This window comes from Poecilia mexicana, unplaced genomic scaffold, assembly GCF_051168715.1.
Source record: "Poecilia mexicana isolate PSO_F unplaced genomic scaffold, ASM5116871v1 scaffold_18, whole genome shotgun sequence".
Classification (NCBI taxonomy): Eukaryota; Metazoa; Chordata; class Actinopteri; order Cyprinodontiformes; family Poeciliidae; genus Poecilia; species Poecilia mexicana.
This window is the reverse complement of record NW_028263387.1, coordinates 1,770,880-1,787,089: the sequence shown is the minus strand read 5'-3', so window position 1 is coordinate 1,787,089 and position 16,210 is coordinate 1,770,880. Positions and strand designations below refer to the sequence as shown.

Genomic DNA, 16,210 nt, shown 5'->3' with positions numbered 1-16,210 from the left:
AAAGCGTTTTTGGCTTCTGGCTTTCTGATCATTTGTAACTTAAGCAGATCAACTAATTTCAGCTTATTACAGCTAGATCTAGTGCTGCTCAGCATTTCGGAGCTGTCCAACAACTAACAAGGCTGAAAATTGAATGTAAAGCTGCAAATTCACAGATAGTCCATTTTTGACTTCTTTCGCTGAGATAAAGCGTTTTTGGCTTCTGGCTTTCTGATCATTTGTAACTTAAGCAGATCAACTAATTTCAGGTTATTACAGCCAGATCTAGTGCTGCTCAGCATTTCGGAGCTGTCCAACAACTAACAAGGCTGAAAATTGAATGTAAAGCAGCAAATTCACAGATAGTCCATTTTTGACTTCTTTCGCTGAGATAAAGCGTTTTTGGCTTCTGGCTTTCTGATCATTTGTAACTTAAGCAGATCAACTAATTTCAGCTTATTACAGCTAGATCTAGTGCTGCTCAGCATTTCGGAGCTGTCCAACAACTAACAAGGCTGAAAATTGAATGTAAAGCTGCAAATTCACAGATAGTCCATTTTTGACTTCTTTCGCTGAGATAAAGCGTTTTTGGCTTCTGGCTTTCTGATCATTTGTAACTTAAGCAGATCAACTAATTTCAGCTTATTACAGCTAGATCTAGTGCTGCTCAGCATTTCGGAGCTGTCCAACAACTAACAAGGCTGAAAATTGAATGTAAAGCTGCAAATTCACAGATAGTCCATTTTTGACTTCTTTCGCTGAGATAAAGCGTTTTTGGCTTCTGGCTTTCTGATCATTTGTAACTTAAGCAGATCAACTAATTTCAGCTTATTACAGCTAGATCTAGTGCTGCTCAGCATTTCGGAGCTGTCCAACAACTAACAAGGCTGAAAATTGAATGTAAAGCTGCAAATTCACAGATAGTCCATTTTTGACTTCTTTCGTTGAGATAAAGCGTTTTTGGCTTCTTGCTTTCTGATCATTTGTAACTTAAGCAGATCAACTAATTTCAGGTTATTACAGCCAGATCTAGTGCTGCTCAGCATTTCGGAGCTGTCCAACAACAACAAGGCTGAAAATTGAATGTAAAGCAGCAAATTCACAGATAGTCCATTTTTGACTTCTTTCGCTGAGATAAAGCGTTTTTGGCTTCTGGCTTTCTGATCATTTGTAACTTATGCAGATCAACTAATTTCAGCTTATTACAGCTAGATCTAGTGCTGCTCAGCATTTCGGAGCTGTCCAACAACTAACAAGGCTGAAAATTGAATGTAAAGCTGCAAATTCACAGATAGTCCATTTTTGACTTCTTTCGCTGAGATAAAGCGTTTTTGGCTTCTGGCTTTCTGATCATTTGTAACTTAAGCAGATCAACTAATTTCAGCTTATTACAGCTAGATCTAGTGCTGCTCAGCATTTCGGAGCTGTCCAACAACTAACAAGGCTGAAAATTGAATGTAAAGCTGCAAATTCACAGATAGTCCATTTTTGACTTCTTTCGTTGAGATAAAGCGTTTTTGGCTTCTGGCTTTCTGATCATTTGTAACTTAAGCAGATCAACTAATTTCAGGTTATTACAGCCAGATCTAGTGCTGCTCAGCATTTCGGAGCTGTCCAACAACTAACAAGGCTGAAAATTGAATGTAAAGCAGCAAATTCACAGATAGTCCATTTTTGACTTCTTTCGCTGAGATAAAGCGTTTTTGGCTTCTGGCTTTCTGATCATTTGTAACTTAAGCAGATCAACTAATTTCAGCTTATTACAGCTAGATCTAGTGCTGCTCAGCATTTCGGAGCTGTCCAACAACTAACAAGGCTGAAAATTGAATGTAAAGCTGCAAATTCACAGATAGTCCATTTTTGACTTCTTTCGCTGAGATAAAGCGTTTTTGGCTTCTGGCTTTCTGATCATTTGTAACTTAAGCAGATCAACTAATTTCAGCTTATTACAGCCAGATCTAGTGCTGCTCAGCATTTCGGAGCTGTCCAACAACTAACAAGGCTGAAAATTGAATGTAAAGCAGCAAATTCACAGATAGTCCATTTTTGACTTCTTTCGCTGAGATAAAGCGTTTTTGGCTTCTGGCTTTCTGATCATTTGTAACTTAAGCAGATCAACTAATTTCAGCTTATTACAGCTAGATCTAGTGCTGCTCAGCATTTCGGAGCTGTCCAACAACTAACAAGGCTGAAAATTGAATGTAAAGCTGCAAATTCACAGATAGTCCATTTTTGACTTCTTTCGTTGAGATAAAGCGTTTTTGGCTTCTGGCTTTCTGATCATTTGTAACTTAAGCAGATCAACTAATTTCAGGTTATTACAACCAGATCTAGTGCTGCTCAGCATTTCGGAGCTGTCCAACAACTAACAAGGCTGAAAATTGAATGTAAAGCAGCAAATTCACAGATAGTCCATTTTTGACTTCTTTCGCTGAGATAAAGCGTTTTTGGCTTCTGGCTTTCTGATCATTTGTAACTTAAGCAGATCAACTAATTTCAGCTTATTACAGCTAGATCTAGTGCTGCTCAGCATTTCGGAGCTGTCCAACAACTAACAAGGCTGAAAATTGAATGTAAAGCTGCAAATTCACAGATAGTCCATTTTTGACTTCTTTCGCTGAGATAAAGCGTTTTTGGCTTCTGGCTTTCTGATCATTTGTAACTTAAGCAGATCAACTAATTTCAGCTTATTACAGCTAGATCTAGTGCTGCTCAGCATTTCGGAGCTGTCCAACAACTAACAAGGCTGAAAATTGAATGTAAAGCTGCAAATTCACAGATAGTCCATTTTTGACTTCTTTCGCTGAGATAAAGCGTTTTTGGCTTCTGGCTTTCTGATCATTTGTAACTTAAGCAGATCAACTAATTTCAGGTTATTACAGCCAGATCTAGTGCTGCTCAGCATTTCGGAGCTGTCCAACAACTAACAAGGCTGAAAATTGAATGTAAAGCAGCAAATTCACAGATAGTCCATTTTTGACTTCTTTCGCTGAGATAAAGCGTTTTTGGCTTCTGGCTTTCTGATCATTTGTAACTTAAGCAGATCAACTAATTTCAGCTTATTACAGCTAGATCTAGTGCTGCTCAGCATTTCGGAGCTGTCCAACAACTAACAAGGCTGAAAATTGAATGTAAAGCTGCAAATTCACAGATAGTCCATTTTTGACTTCTTTCGCTGAGATAAAGCGTTTTTGGCTTCTGGCTTTCTGATCATTTGTAACTTAAGCAGATCAACTAATTTCAGCTTATTACAGCTAGATCTAGTGCTGCTCAGCATTTCGGAGCTGTCCAACAACTAACAAGGCTGAAAATTGAATGTAAAGCTGCAAATTCACAGATAGTCCATTTTTGACTTCTTTCGCTGAGATAAAGCGTTTTTGGCTTCTGGCTTTCTGATCATTTGTAACTTAAGCAGATCAACTAATTTCAGCTTATTACAGCTAGATCTAGTGCTGCTCAGCATTTCGGAGCTGTCCAACAACTAACAAGGCTGAAAATTGAATGTAAAGCTGCAAATTCACAGATAGTCCATTTTTGACTTCTTTCGTTGAGATAAAGCGTTTTTGGCTTCTTGCTTTCTGATCATTTGTAACTTAAGCAGATCAACTAATTTCAGGTTATTACAGCCAGATCTAGTGCTGCTCAGCATTTCGGAGCTGTCCAACAACAACAAGGCTGAAAATTGAATGTAAAGCAGCAAATTCACAGATAGTCCATTTTTGACTTCTTTCGCTGAGATAAAGCGTTTTTGGCTTCTGGCTTTCTGATCATTTGTAACTTATGCAGATCAACTAATTTCAGCTTATTACAGCTAGATCTAGTGCTGCTCAGCATTTCGGAGCTGTCCAACAACTAACAAGGCTGAAAATTGAATGTAAAGCTGCAAATTCACAGATAGTCCATTTTTGACTTCTTTCGCTGAGATAAAGCGTTTTTGGCTTCTGGCTTTCTGATCATTTGTAACTTAAGCAGATCAACTAATTTCAGCTTATTACAGCTAGATCTAGTGCTGCTCAGCATTTCGGAGCTGTCCAACAACTAACAAGGCTGAAAATTGAATGTAAAGCTGCAAATTCACAGATAGTCCATTTTTGACTTCTTTCGTTGAGATAAAGCGTTTTTGGCTTCTGGCTTTCTGATCATTTGTAACTTAAGCAGATCAACTAATTTCAGGTTATTACAGCCAGATCTAGTGCTGCTCAGCATTTCGGAGCTGTCCAACAACTAACAAGGCTGAAAATTGAATGTAAAGCAGCAAATTCACAGATAGTCCATTTTTGACTTCTTTCGCTGAGATAAAGCGTTTTTGGCTTCTGGCTTTCTGATCATTTGTAACTTAAGCAGATCAACTAATTTCAGCTTATTACAGCTAGATCTAGTGCTGCTCAGCATTTCGGAGCTGTCCAACAACTAACAAGGCTGAAAATTGAATGTAAAGCTGCAAATTCACAGATAGTCCATTTTTGACTTCTTTCGTTGAGATAAAGCGTTTTTGGCTTCTGGCTTTCTGATCATTTGTAACTTAAGCAGATCAACTAATTTCAGCTTATTACAGCTAGATCTAGTGCTGCTCAGCATTTCGGAGCTGTCCAACAACTAACAAGGCTGAAAATTGAATGTAAAGCTGCAAATTCACAGATAGTCCATTTTTGACTTCTTTCGCTGAGATAAAGCGTTTTTGGCTTCTGGCTTTCTGATCATTTGTAACTGAAGCAGATCAACTAATTTCAGCTTATTACAGCTAGATCTAGTGCTGCTCAGCATTTCGGAGCTGTCCAACAACTAACAAGGCTGAAAATTGAATGTAAAGCTGCAAATTCACAGATAGTCCATTTTTGACTTCTTTCGTTGAGATAAAGCGTTTTTGGCTTCTGGCTTTCTGATCATTTGTAACTTAAGCAGATCAACTAATTTCAGGTTATTACAGCCAGATCTAGTGCTGCTCAGCATTTCGGAGCTGTCCAACAACTAACAAGGCTGAAAATTGAATGTAAAGCTGCAAATTCACAGATAGTCCATTTTTGACTTCTTTCGCTGAGATAAAGCGTTTTTGGCTTCTGGCTTTCTGATCATTTGTAACTTAAGCAGATCAACTAATTTCAGCTTATTACAGCTAGATCTAGTGCTGCTCAGCATTTCGGAGCTGTCCAACAACTAACAAGGCTGAAAATTGAATGTAAAGCTGCAAATTCACAGATAGTCCATTTTTGACTTCTTTCGCTGAGATAAAGCGTTTTTGGCTTCTGGCTTTCTGATCATTTGTAACTTAAGCAGATCAACTAATTTCAGGTTATTACAGCCAGATCTAGTGCTGCTCAGCATTTCGGAGCTGTCCAACAACAACAAGGCTGAAAATTGAATGTAAAGCAGCAAATTCACAGATAGTCCATTTTTGACTTCTTTCGCTGAGATAAAGCGTTTTTGGCTTCTGGCTTTCTGATCATTTGTAACTTATGCAGATCAACTAATTTCAGCTTATTACAGCTAGATCTAGTGCTGCTCAGCATTTCGGAGCTGTCCAACAACTAACAAGGCTGAAAATTGAATGTAAAGCTGCAAATTCACAGATAGTCCATTTTTGACTTCTTTCGCTGAGATAAAGCGTTTTTGGCTTCTGGCTTTCTGATCATTTGTAACTTAAGCAGATCAACTAATTTCAGCTTATTACAGCTAGATCTAGTGCTGCTCAGCATTTCGGAGCTGTCCAACAACTAACAAGGCTGAAAATTGAATGTAAAGCTGCAAATTCACAGATAGTCCATTTTTGACTTCTTTCGTTGAGATAAAGCGTTTTTGGCTTCTGGCTGTCTGATCATTTGTAACTTAAGCAGATCAACTAATTTCAGCTTATTACAGCCAGATCTAGTGCTGCTCAGCATTTCGGAGCTGTCCAACAACTAACAAGGCTGAAAATTGAATGTAAAGCTGCAAATTCACAGATAGTCCATTTTTGACTTCTTTCGCTGAGATAAAGCGTTTTTGGCTTCTGGCTTTCTGATCATTTGTAACTTAAGCAGATCAACTAATTTCAGCTTATTACAGCTAGATCTAGTGCTGCTCAGCATTTCGGAGCTGTCCAACAACTAACAAGGCTGAAAATTGAATGTAAAGCTGCAAATTCACAGATAGTCCATTTTTGACTTCTTTCGCTGAGATAAAGCGTTTTTGGCTTCTGGCTTTCTGATCATTTGTAACTTAAGCAGATCAACTAATTTCAGGTTATTACAGCCAGATCTAGTGCTGCTCAGCATTTCGGAGCTGTCCAACAACAACAAGGCTGAAAATTGAATGTAAAGCAGCAAATTCACAGATAGTCCATTTTTGACTTCTTTCGCTGAGATAAAGCGTTTTTGGCTTCTGGCTTTCTGATCATTTGTAACTTATGCAGATCAACTAATTTCAGCTTATTACAGCTAGATCTAGTGCTGCTCAGCATTTCGGAGCTGTCCAACAACTAACAAGGCTGAAAATTGAATGTAAAGCTGCAAATTCACAGATAGTCCATTTTTGACTTCTTTCGCTGAGATAAAGCGTTTTTGGCTTCTGGCTTTCTGATCATTTGTAACTTAAGCAGATCAACTAATTTCAGCTTATTACAGCTAGATCTAGTGCTGCTCAGCATTTCGGAGCTGTCCAACAACTAACAAGGCTGAAAATTGAATGTAAAGCAGCAAATTCACAGATAGTCCATTTTTGACTTCTTTCATTGAGATAAAGCGTTTTTGGCTTCTGGCTTTCTGATCATTTGTAACTTAAGCAGATCAACTAATTTCAGGTTATTACAGCCAGATCTAGTGCTGCTCAGCATTTCGGAGCTGTCCAACAACAACAAGGCTGAAAATTGAATGTAAAGCAGCAAATTCACAGATAGTCCATTTTTGACTTCTTTCGCTGAGATAAAGCGTTTTTGGCTTCTGGCTTTCTGATCATTTGTAACTTAAGCAGATCAACTAATTTCAGCTTATTACAGCTAGATCTAGTGCTGCTCAGCATTTCGGAGCTGTCCAACAACTAACAAGGCTGAAAATTGAATGTAAAGCTGCAAATTCACAGATAGTCCATTTTTGACTTCTTTCGCTGAGATAAAGCGTTTTTGGCTTCTGGCTTTCTGATCATTTGTAACTTAAGCAGATCAACTAATTTCAGCTTATTACAGCTAGATCTAGTGCTGCTCAGCATTTCGGAGCTGTCCAACAACTAACAAGGCTGAAAATTGAATGTAAAGCTGCAAATTCACAGATAGTCCATTTTTGACTTCTTTCGTTGAGATAAAGCGTTTTTGGCTTCTGGCTTTCTGATCATTTGTAACTTAAGCAGATCAACTAATTTCAGCTTATTACAGCTAGATCTAGTGCTGCTCAGCATTTCGGAGCTGTCCAACAACTAACAAGGCTGAAAATTGAATGTAAAGCTGCAAATTCACAGATAGTCCATTTTTGACTTCTTTCGCTGAGATAAAGCGTTTTTGGCTTCTGGCTTTCTGATCATTTGTAACTTAAGCAGATCAACTAATTTCAGCTTATTACAGCTAGATCTAGTGCTGCTCAGCATTTCGGAGCTGTCCAACAACTAACAAGGCTGAAAATTGAATGTAAAGCTGCAAATTCACAGATAGTCCATTTTTGACTTCTTTCGCTGAGATAAAGCGTTTTTGGCTTCTGGCTTTCTGATCATTTGTAACTTAAGCAGATCAACTAATTTCAGCTTATTACAGCTAGATCTAGTGCTGCTCAGCATTTCGGAGCTGTCCAACAACTAACAAGGCTGAAAATTGAATGTAAAGCTGCAAATTCACAGATAGTCCATTTTTGACTTCTTTCGCTGAGATAAAGCGTTTTTGGCTTCTGGCTTTCTGATCATTTGTAACTTAAGCAGATCAACTAATTTCAGCTTATTACAGCTAGATCTAGTGCTGCTCAGCATTTCGGAGCTGTCCAACAACTAACAAGGCTGAAAATTGAATGTAAAGCTGCAAATTCACAGATAGTCCATTTTTGACTTCTTTCGCTGAGATAAAGCGTTTTTGGCTTCTGGCTTTCTGATCATTTGTAACTTAAGCAGATCAACTAATTTCAGCTTATTACAGCTAGATCTAGTGCTGCTCAGCATTTCGGAGCTGTCCAACAACTAACAAGGCTGAAAATTGAATGTAAAGCTGCAAATTCACAGATAGTCCATTTTTGACTTCTTTCGTTGAGATAAAGCGTTTTTGGCTTCTGGCTTTCTGATCATTTGTAACTTAAGCAGATCAACTAATTTCAGCTTATTACAGCTAGATCTAGTGCTGCTCAGCATTTCGGAGCTGTCCAACAACTAACAAGGCTGAAAATTGAATGTAAAGCTGCAAATTCACAGATAGTCCATTTTTGACTTCTTTCGCTGAGATAAAGCGTTTTTGGCTTCTGGCTTTCTGATCATTTGCACTCTAAAAAGAAAAAAGTTGAACCAACTTAATTGAATTGCTTCTGTAGGTAACAAGCAATTCAATTAAGTTTATCCAACTAAATTTATTAAAGTTTAACCAATTCAATATATTATAATCACCCAACTCAATTTGTTAAGTCAGTCTTACTCAAATCATTTAGTTTACTTCAAAAATGGTAAATAAACTTAAATAGCACTTTTGACCACTGAAAGCACATATTAACACATTTATTTAATGCTCAGATTGGTTGGCAACTTGAGATTAAGTACCCAGGGGACACATTAACATACGGCAGGAGGAAGCTGGAGTTAAACCGTCAACCTTCCGATTACAAGGCGACTACTCTATCCACAGAGCCACAGTCGCTTACTGGGAATGTGTCCCTGTAAGCGTAAGAGTCATTGTGTCAGACATGGGACACAAACTGAATTATTTCAAGTAAAGTCAAAGTGAAAAAGGTTATTTAAGGAAAAGATTTGTGTATTTAGATGACACTGTAAAAAGATTATTTAAATTTAGTTTGGAACTTCTTAAAAGTTTGAGTTGACTTTCTGTAGAATTAAATCAAAGAGATTTTAAATGTTTATTAGAACAAAATAAATGATTTGAGTAAGAATGACTTAAATTTGTCATGTTAAACCCCCTTATGAATTAAGTTATAAAAACTTAGCAAATTGAGTTGGAAGAACTTAGTGAATTGAGTTGGATGATCATAATAAATTGAGTTGGTCAGACTTAGGATACAAAACTGGCGTTGAACTCAATTGTTTTAAGTAAAGTCAAAGTGAAAAGTTCCTTCAGGTTAAAGATTTGTAAGTTTTGAGTTAAATGAACACAAAAAAGTAAGTTGTCATAGCAAAAGCAAAAGAATTAAGTTAAATTAATGTAAATAAGTCCATAAGATGAACTACAGCCAAAAACACTTTTTAGAGTGTGTAACTTAAGCAGATCAACTAATTTCAGCTTATTACAGCTAGATCTAGTGCTGCTCAGCATTTCGGAGCTGTCCAACAACTAACAAGGCTGAAAATTGAATGTAAAGCTGCAAATTCACAGATAGTCCACACTCTAAAAAGAAAAAAGTTGATCCAACTTAATTGAATTACTTCTGTAGGTAACAAGTAATTCAATTAAGTTGGATCAACATAATTTTTTTAGTTTGTTTAACTTGATAAATTTAGGTCAGTCTAACTCAATTTATTTACTTTATTTCATATACAAATTTTTAATCCATCTTACTTAAATTTATAGAAAGTCAACTCAAAAATTTAAGTTGTTCTAACTTAAAAAATGAAACTACCCCAAAGTCGTTTATGCATATTTTGTACTTATAATAATGCTTAAATATAAATCACTTTTAAAGTATGTTTTAGCTTTTACAATAGCAGTAAAATTCCTTTACACTACCCAAAAATTCAACTTGGTTATAACAAATCTACACTGCACAAATAGAAAATGTTAAATTTTATTGTGAAATCACAAACTTACAGATTTTTCACAACACATTTTCCACTGAACATACTACACATATCTTTTGCTTGTCTGCTTAATTGGGTTAGCTTTTTAGTAAACTGAACATGGGGTACCCCAAGTCGAGTTCTGGAGAGCTACCATCCTCCAACTTTCAGATGAATCCAATCTCCAAATAAAATTAAGTGCTCATTACTATGCCTCTGCTCAGCTGAGTGTCTGCTGGTGTGTAAATTCAGCAAGGTGGTATTGAAATAGTCCATCTGACAGTTGCACATTGATGGCTCTCCAGGACAAACCTTGGACATCCCTGTGTGAGCTTGTAGAATCCAGATGTATTCCTCTGAAAAAAATGTTTTTCAGATTTACCACAAGTCCTCCTAAAATAAAGGAAATCAACATTCTCAATCCCTAAACTGTTTTTACATAAAATGTAACGTGTGACTGTTTTTTAGCATCTTCAAGAACAAACTGAAAACAAGCAATAACATCTACATGCTTTCAAACAAGGTTGTGGGGTCATGGCTTGCAGCATTTAAACCATCTCCGATACTTAAGTTAACTGACATCAGAACAGAATAGTAAACATTAAGCACTGCTTAATCCAAATTGAAAAAAAAATATGAAAAAACACTGTGAAAGTGTCTGTGAACAATACTACAGCAGCCTACTAATGCTGTGGCTTTAATATGCACAATGTCCCAAAAGAAATTCAAAAAGTTCAGTCCCTTGAGGTTAAGCTTCCAAAACACAGCCCCCTCATGTTCAAACAAAGACAGAAAATAATCTGTCCTTTTGCACAACATACAATTGTCTTTACTGAGAGGTCTGAAGTCTTCCAAACAAATTCTGAACTTTAGGAGACATTTTGTGTTGGTCAAGTTGCATGAAGATTTTTTGAAACACTTCAAATGTGAAGCGCAGAGGCTTCGGATAAGCCAGGTTGAGGGCATATATCAAACCCAGAAGCAGAGCACATGCTGAGGCAACTGAAGTCAGGTCATGCAACACCTCCACTCCCTCAATGACAATGCCAATGTCTTCTGGGGATTCTTTCAATCCCTCTCCCTCCTTCCGAATCACAAACACTGCCAGGGTGAGTTGTTTGAGTTCCATCTGGGCATCATCTCCACAGCTGCCCTGTAGTAAGATAAACCATATGTTAAACTTGAAGACTGTAACTAATCTGTCAATTGAAAAATAAAAGCCTTATAAATGCAAGCATTAAGTATAAGTGTACAGCTTGTGAACTGAAGAGAATCGTTTATGGCATCTGAAATATCCTTGATAAATTTTACAAGTTCAAAGTTGCATTAAAAATTGAATAACTCAAAGGGTGATTTTTAAGGTTTTAGAAAAGATAATACAATGATGTAACTTTATATGTGTTTTGTCATATTGCAGGCTTTAGCTTAAACAAATTCATAGATTATACATCAAAGCAGAATAGTAATCCAAGCCAATGGTCATCTTAGGTTGGAAATCAACACAAAATGCATATTTCTGTTGCTTATCAGATATTTTGGAGCTGGTATGAAAATAGCATGACTAAAACATTCTTATTAACTTGTTTGTTATATTGGTGAACAGGAAATGAAGTTGATAGTGAAGTTAGATAATGGTCTTTGCTGAATAGCAAAGCACACCACTATTGGATTTAAGCAGGACATAACCATGTTAAATTTACAATTCTGACACCAAATCTGCCTGATGTATTAAAACAGATGTTTAAATATAGAAAAGCCAGGCCAGAAATAATTTAAAAAGGTACAAGCAACTGACATTGAATCTTTTAATTTTCCTGAATGGGTTAAGATGCGGCTTCAAACCTTTAAAAGAAACTTACACAGTATTCCTTAATAAGGTCTTCTGGATCCTCTCCAAGAAAGGTGATGAGCCCTTTCAGAACACATTCCCTTCGAATCCCAATGTCCTCCACCTGGAGAAAATTTATTGTTATCAATATTCCATATCTCTGACAAGATTTCTGATGTAACAGTAATATATTCGGGCTGCTCACAACAGCAAAGGACTAACAAATACCATAATGTGAAGCCCACATGTCAACCGGGCTTTAATAGTGCTCTTCAAAATTACGCAAATTCCACCTCTGCCACATTTATGCTTCAAGTCTCAATTTGTGAAACTAGACTATATTGTTGAGGTTAAGGCTTTTTCTTAGCACAATCTACTAGGACTAATGAATATCATTTGTTGTTTGTATTTTATCTTGCAGCATAAAATTGATACAAGTCTAACATTTAAAAAATTTTAATTTTAAAATAAGCTCAAAAAAATGTACCAAATAGCACTAGTTTCTGGCAAGTTGGACAGAAAGGTGTATTTTATGAAATTCATGAATGAACCACAATACAGACTAACTAAATCCACTAAAAATACATAAGACAGTTAAACTTGCTTTTCTTTGAGTGATATCACCTTTGCACAAAGTGTATCAAGTATTAATAATTAAAACAAAAAGTCTGAAAGTAACTAGACTTTAACCTCTTTGTTTTAAATTAAAAATGGTAAATGTCCCCCAGTGTTCCTATCAGTGATATCCATACCTCATCATAGGTTCTCATGATTCCAGCTATTTTTGCACGTGTTGCTCCTCCCTTGGCTTTGATGACTTTAATCAGCTGACTTGAGAGCCTGTCCAACTGGGCAAAGAAAGTCTGCTCAAGGGGAAGAGCCATGAGTCTCAGGAACTCCGCATTAATCTGAGAAACAAAATAAAACTTATTTTGTATGTTACAAAATGACTTAAAGTAAATACTGACCAATCATTCCAAAATCTAAGTAAAAATCCTCAATCTGCATTACTACCTCTTTCTGTTGGAACAGGGCAGGCCATCTGTCCTTGAAATCCTCTATGCCAGGTTCTTCATTCACCACCTCCTGACGCCTGTAGGCAAAGGTATGAGCCATTTTGTCCGCAATGACCTTGTCATTGTTCCTCCTTTTGATTGCTGTCAAGAGTTCAATTCTCTCTTTTTCCATACTTTCTTGTGTTTCTCCCACTGGAAAGGAAGGATAGAAATTGGCTTCAGCTCGTCTTGGCTTCTTTATTTTTGCAGCGGGAAACACTGAAGTACTGGCTTTGGATTTAAGCGCGTTAACAGACAATTCTGGACATCCCTGAAACTTGAGTAGAGTCCTGTAGTTTCCCATTTTGTACTTCAGCCTTTGTTTCCAACCATAGCAACCATTGAATGAACCAGGCTCTTTTAAACATGGATGTTTTTTAATCAAGGCCTCTGCAACTACACAGAACTGTGCGTCCTCTGGATAGGCTCTGTATCTGTAGATCTCTTCTACTAATCTATTTAGGATGTCAGTCTTCATTCGTGGGGTGACTGTCAATATTTTGTTGTTTGCCTGATACTCAGAATTCCCCTTCTGTAGCTGACGTTCAGTGTCATACGAAAACATGGGAATGGGAAAGATGGCTGGCCATTGTTGGGTTCGCGATGAGAAGGATTCAGGGGAGGAGAGGAGTATAGTGTCATTTGAAGCTAAAGAACTGCTGTCATCTGAGTGAACTGCAGAAGAAGATGGAGCTGTTTCAATGACATCAACAAAAGGTTGAACTGCTTCTTCTTGAATCACCTTGACTGTTCCCAAGTCCTCAAGGTCAGAAGTTGAGCTGAGGTTGAAGAAGTCATTACCAAAGTCTTTGTCCATATATTGCAGTCTGATGTTGGTCTTTAAACCAAAGGTATCCTTCACCTTGCTGAGAAGATCATCCAGAGAATCTGGTATGCCATTTGGAAGAGTCAGTTTTTCAGTGTTGCTCTCTCCTAGAATCACCTTCAGTCTTGCAGGTTTTGAACTTGCCATGGCAATCTGAAAAAAGGGCATAAAGACAGTTAAGTGATGAAGGCCGCTATTTAAATTCTTCACAATATATGACATATATTAGTTGAATGTTAGGACATTTGCTTATAGAAGGGAAGACAAAATAAAAGGTAGTTTCAGCCATAAAGAAAAAATAAAATCTAACATGCATTACATTTTTTGTACAATCTTATATTACCATAAAACGTGGACATATCTTTTCACTGTCACAAGACGCATTCCTCGAATTTTGTAGTCTACCAGCGGGTACACATCCGTTAGGTCTTGTAGCTCAACGAGTTTCAGTTCTTTGTCTAACGATGTTTTGAGATTGTAAGATCTGTAATGCTCAAGATACCACCCCTCAAGTTTTCTGACCAGAAAGAATAGCTGGTTTGCCAGGATCACCATTTGGATGATTTCAATGAACTCTGGTAATCCTCCCAATGAGCCATGGATCAAGATCATCCCGCATCTATACTTCAGTCCATTAAATGTTGCACTTTTAGTCATGCATACTGTGGCCAGATTTGAAAACTTCTGTTTGAGAGCATTTACGATTCCCTTATCAAGAACATCAGTTGTTACTGTGAAAACATTTGTAACTTCCAAATGAGGTTTTGTAAAACCACATAAATGCAAATGATGTGCCATCTGATACTGGTGTCTGTCTGCAAGAGTACAGAGGACATTTTTAAAGCACTTGATATTTCTTGCAACTCTTTTAAAAAAACTATGCTTAGCTTCAAAGCGCATGGACCATAAGGCTACTAAAGGACCAAACTGGCGAATCAACTGTGGGTAATGTTCCAAGAAATGGTGTTTTGGTTTAAGGTCACAATTAGGAAAAACCTCCTGGAATTGTGCTCTGTGTTCTGAGATCTTAAAGTCAAGGTAGGCAATAGAGTCCTCTGTGTGCATGGGACAGACAACAAGATCAACAATGTCCCTTAAGTCTGTTAAGATATGCCAAGCTGGCTCCTCATATTGCACTCTGTGTCCAATCAACAAAGGTAAGAATCTGAGCAAACTCCAATTCTCATGTGCATTACCCCCAACACTTTTTTTGGCTTCAAAATGGAGGGAAATTTGTTGAGGTCGATTAGTTCTATCAGTACCCTTAAAGTTGAAAGACGCTATTGCGTCATTCAGTGATGCCAAAGTGAAATACTTTTTCTTAATCAAAACACCCAGACACTTAGCTAGTTCAAAAGGAACAACTCCTTCAAACAGGTCATGTACAATGTCTGGAGGAAGACCTGTGGTAATGTCAAAATACAACAAATGCGATAAAATGGAAGCTGATTTTACACCCCGATAACTTGGCAATTCATGTTCCTCGATACTTTTTAAGCAATCTGCATGAATGCTTTTGGTTCTCAAGGTAAATGCACCAGTTTTAACCTCTGTAGTTTGAATGTCTGTTTTAACTGCAAGACAAAACCTACATATGTATGACCCTGTGAAGTTTTCTACAAAGCCACCAATACTGTGGGCAGCAAGATTATCTGCAACCACGCACTGAACTGTGCCTTTTACAGCTCTCCCCAACTTTGAGACAAAGACCCCTTTTTGTTCCAAAATCACAAGCTCATTAAGTAAAGGTTCTAAAACTTTCTCGTAACCATAGCACTTCAAATCATTTGTTTTGATTAAAGCAGCCAGGTAAATGGAAGACAAGTTGGAATTATACCCCTGTGGTAAATTTCCAAGAATCTAGTATAAACCACAAATTTTATGTTTCCGTTTAGATGTCCCGAGAGGGTTGCATATTTCGAAATCGTCTATATATAATACTAATGAAATGCTCTCCTCCTTACTCAAAAGCTCATTTTCACTGAAAAATGACCCATCGTAGAAAGACCTATATGCATGAACACTCCTTTGTGGTACTTTATTAAGACTATTTAAGTTATCAGTCTGATCCAAGATAACCTCACAATCCAGAACTTGCTGCAAAGACTTTAGGATTGATACATATTGGAATGACTTTCTATTTTTTTTATCAAGAATATATTCTTCAGGTTCTACCACTTTAAAATGTCTTTTATAGAATTTTTTTCATCTCCAAGCACTAGAAAGGGAGCCTTTCTCTCCTATTGCTTTTTTTACAGGGTTTGTTTCACAGAGGGCCTTGGCAAGGTTTTCAACAACTGATGGGTCAAACTGGCAAAGATGATTGTGTAGTATTTGGGTTATAGTTCTACATGTAACAGGCAGGGACAAAGAACCAATTAAATAGTTTAACTCCTGCAATAGATCATCAATAGCTGCATTTGAAACAAGATAAGTGCTTTCTAACTTTAGAAGAACTGATGCAAGTTTAAGTTCAATATCTCTCTCTAAGTTTTCAGAATCATTCCTGTTAAATGTGGGATTTGGATTAGCTTGTACAGTACTGTCCTGATCAAAAATGTCAGTGCCAAAACTAGCACACAATTCTTCACCACAGTCTAATTGTTTTTTTTCAGTAATCCCAGTCTTCAATGTATTGTT

At 37.1% G+C, this 16,210-nt stretch overlaps 1 protein-coding gene across 1 annotated transcript; it reads right to left on the bottom strand.

Moving 5' to 3' along the window:
- Window positions 1–10,690: 10,690 nt before the first annotated feature.
- LOC148153854 (uncharacterized) lies at window positions 10,691–13,431 on the bottom strand. The gene is made up of 4 exons (XM_088016007.1): window positions 12,704–13,431; window positions 12,442–12,597; window positions 11,721–11,813; window positions 10,691–11,014 (listed from the first exon to the last, which is right to left on the bottom strand). Exons 1-4 carry the CDS (start codon window positions 13,307–13,309, stop codon window positions 10,691–10,693), a joined length of 1,179 nt encoding a protein of 392 aa, XP_087872133.1. The 5' UTR covers window positions 13,310–13,431.
- Window positions 13,432–16,210: the final 2,779 nt, after the last annotated feature.

Bases quoted from the DNA above. Each gene is read 5' to 3' on its own strand.
- LOC148153854 (XM_088016007.1), bottom strand. From the start codon at position 13,309: ATGTTTTCGTATGACACTGAACGTCAGCTACAGAAGGGGAATTCTGAG. The intron at 12,598-12,703 runs GTAGTAATGCAG...TTTGTTTCTCAG, and splicing joins CCCTGTTCCAACAGAAAGAG to ATTAATGCGGAGTTCCTGAG. The intron at 11,814-12,441 runs GTATGGATATCA...AATTTTCTCCAG, and splicing joins TCATGAGAACCTATGATGAG to GTGGAGGACATTGGGATTCG.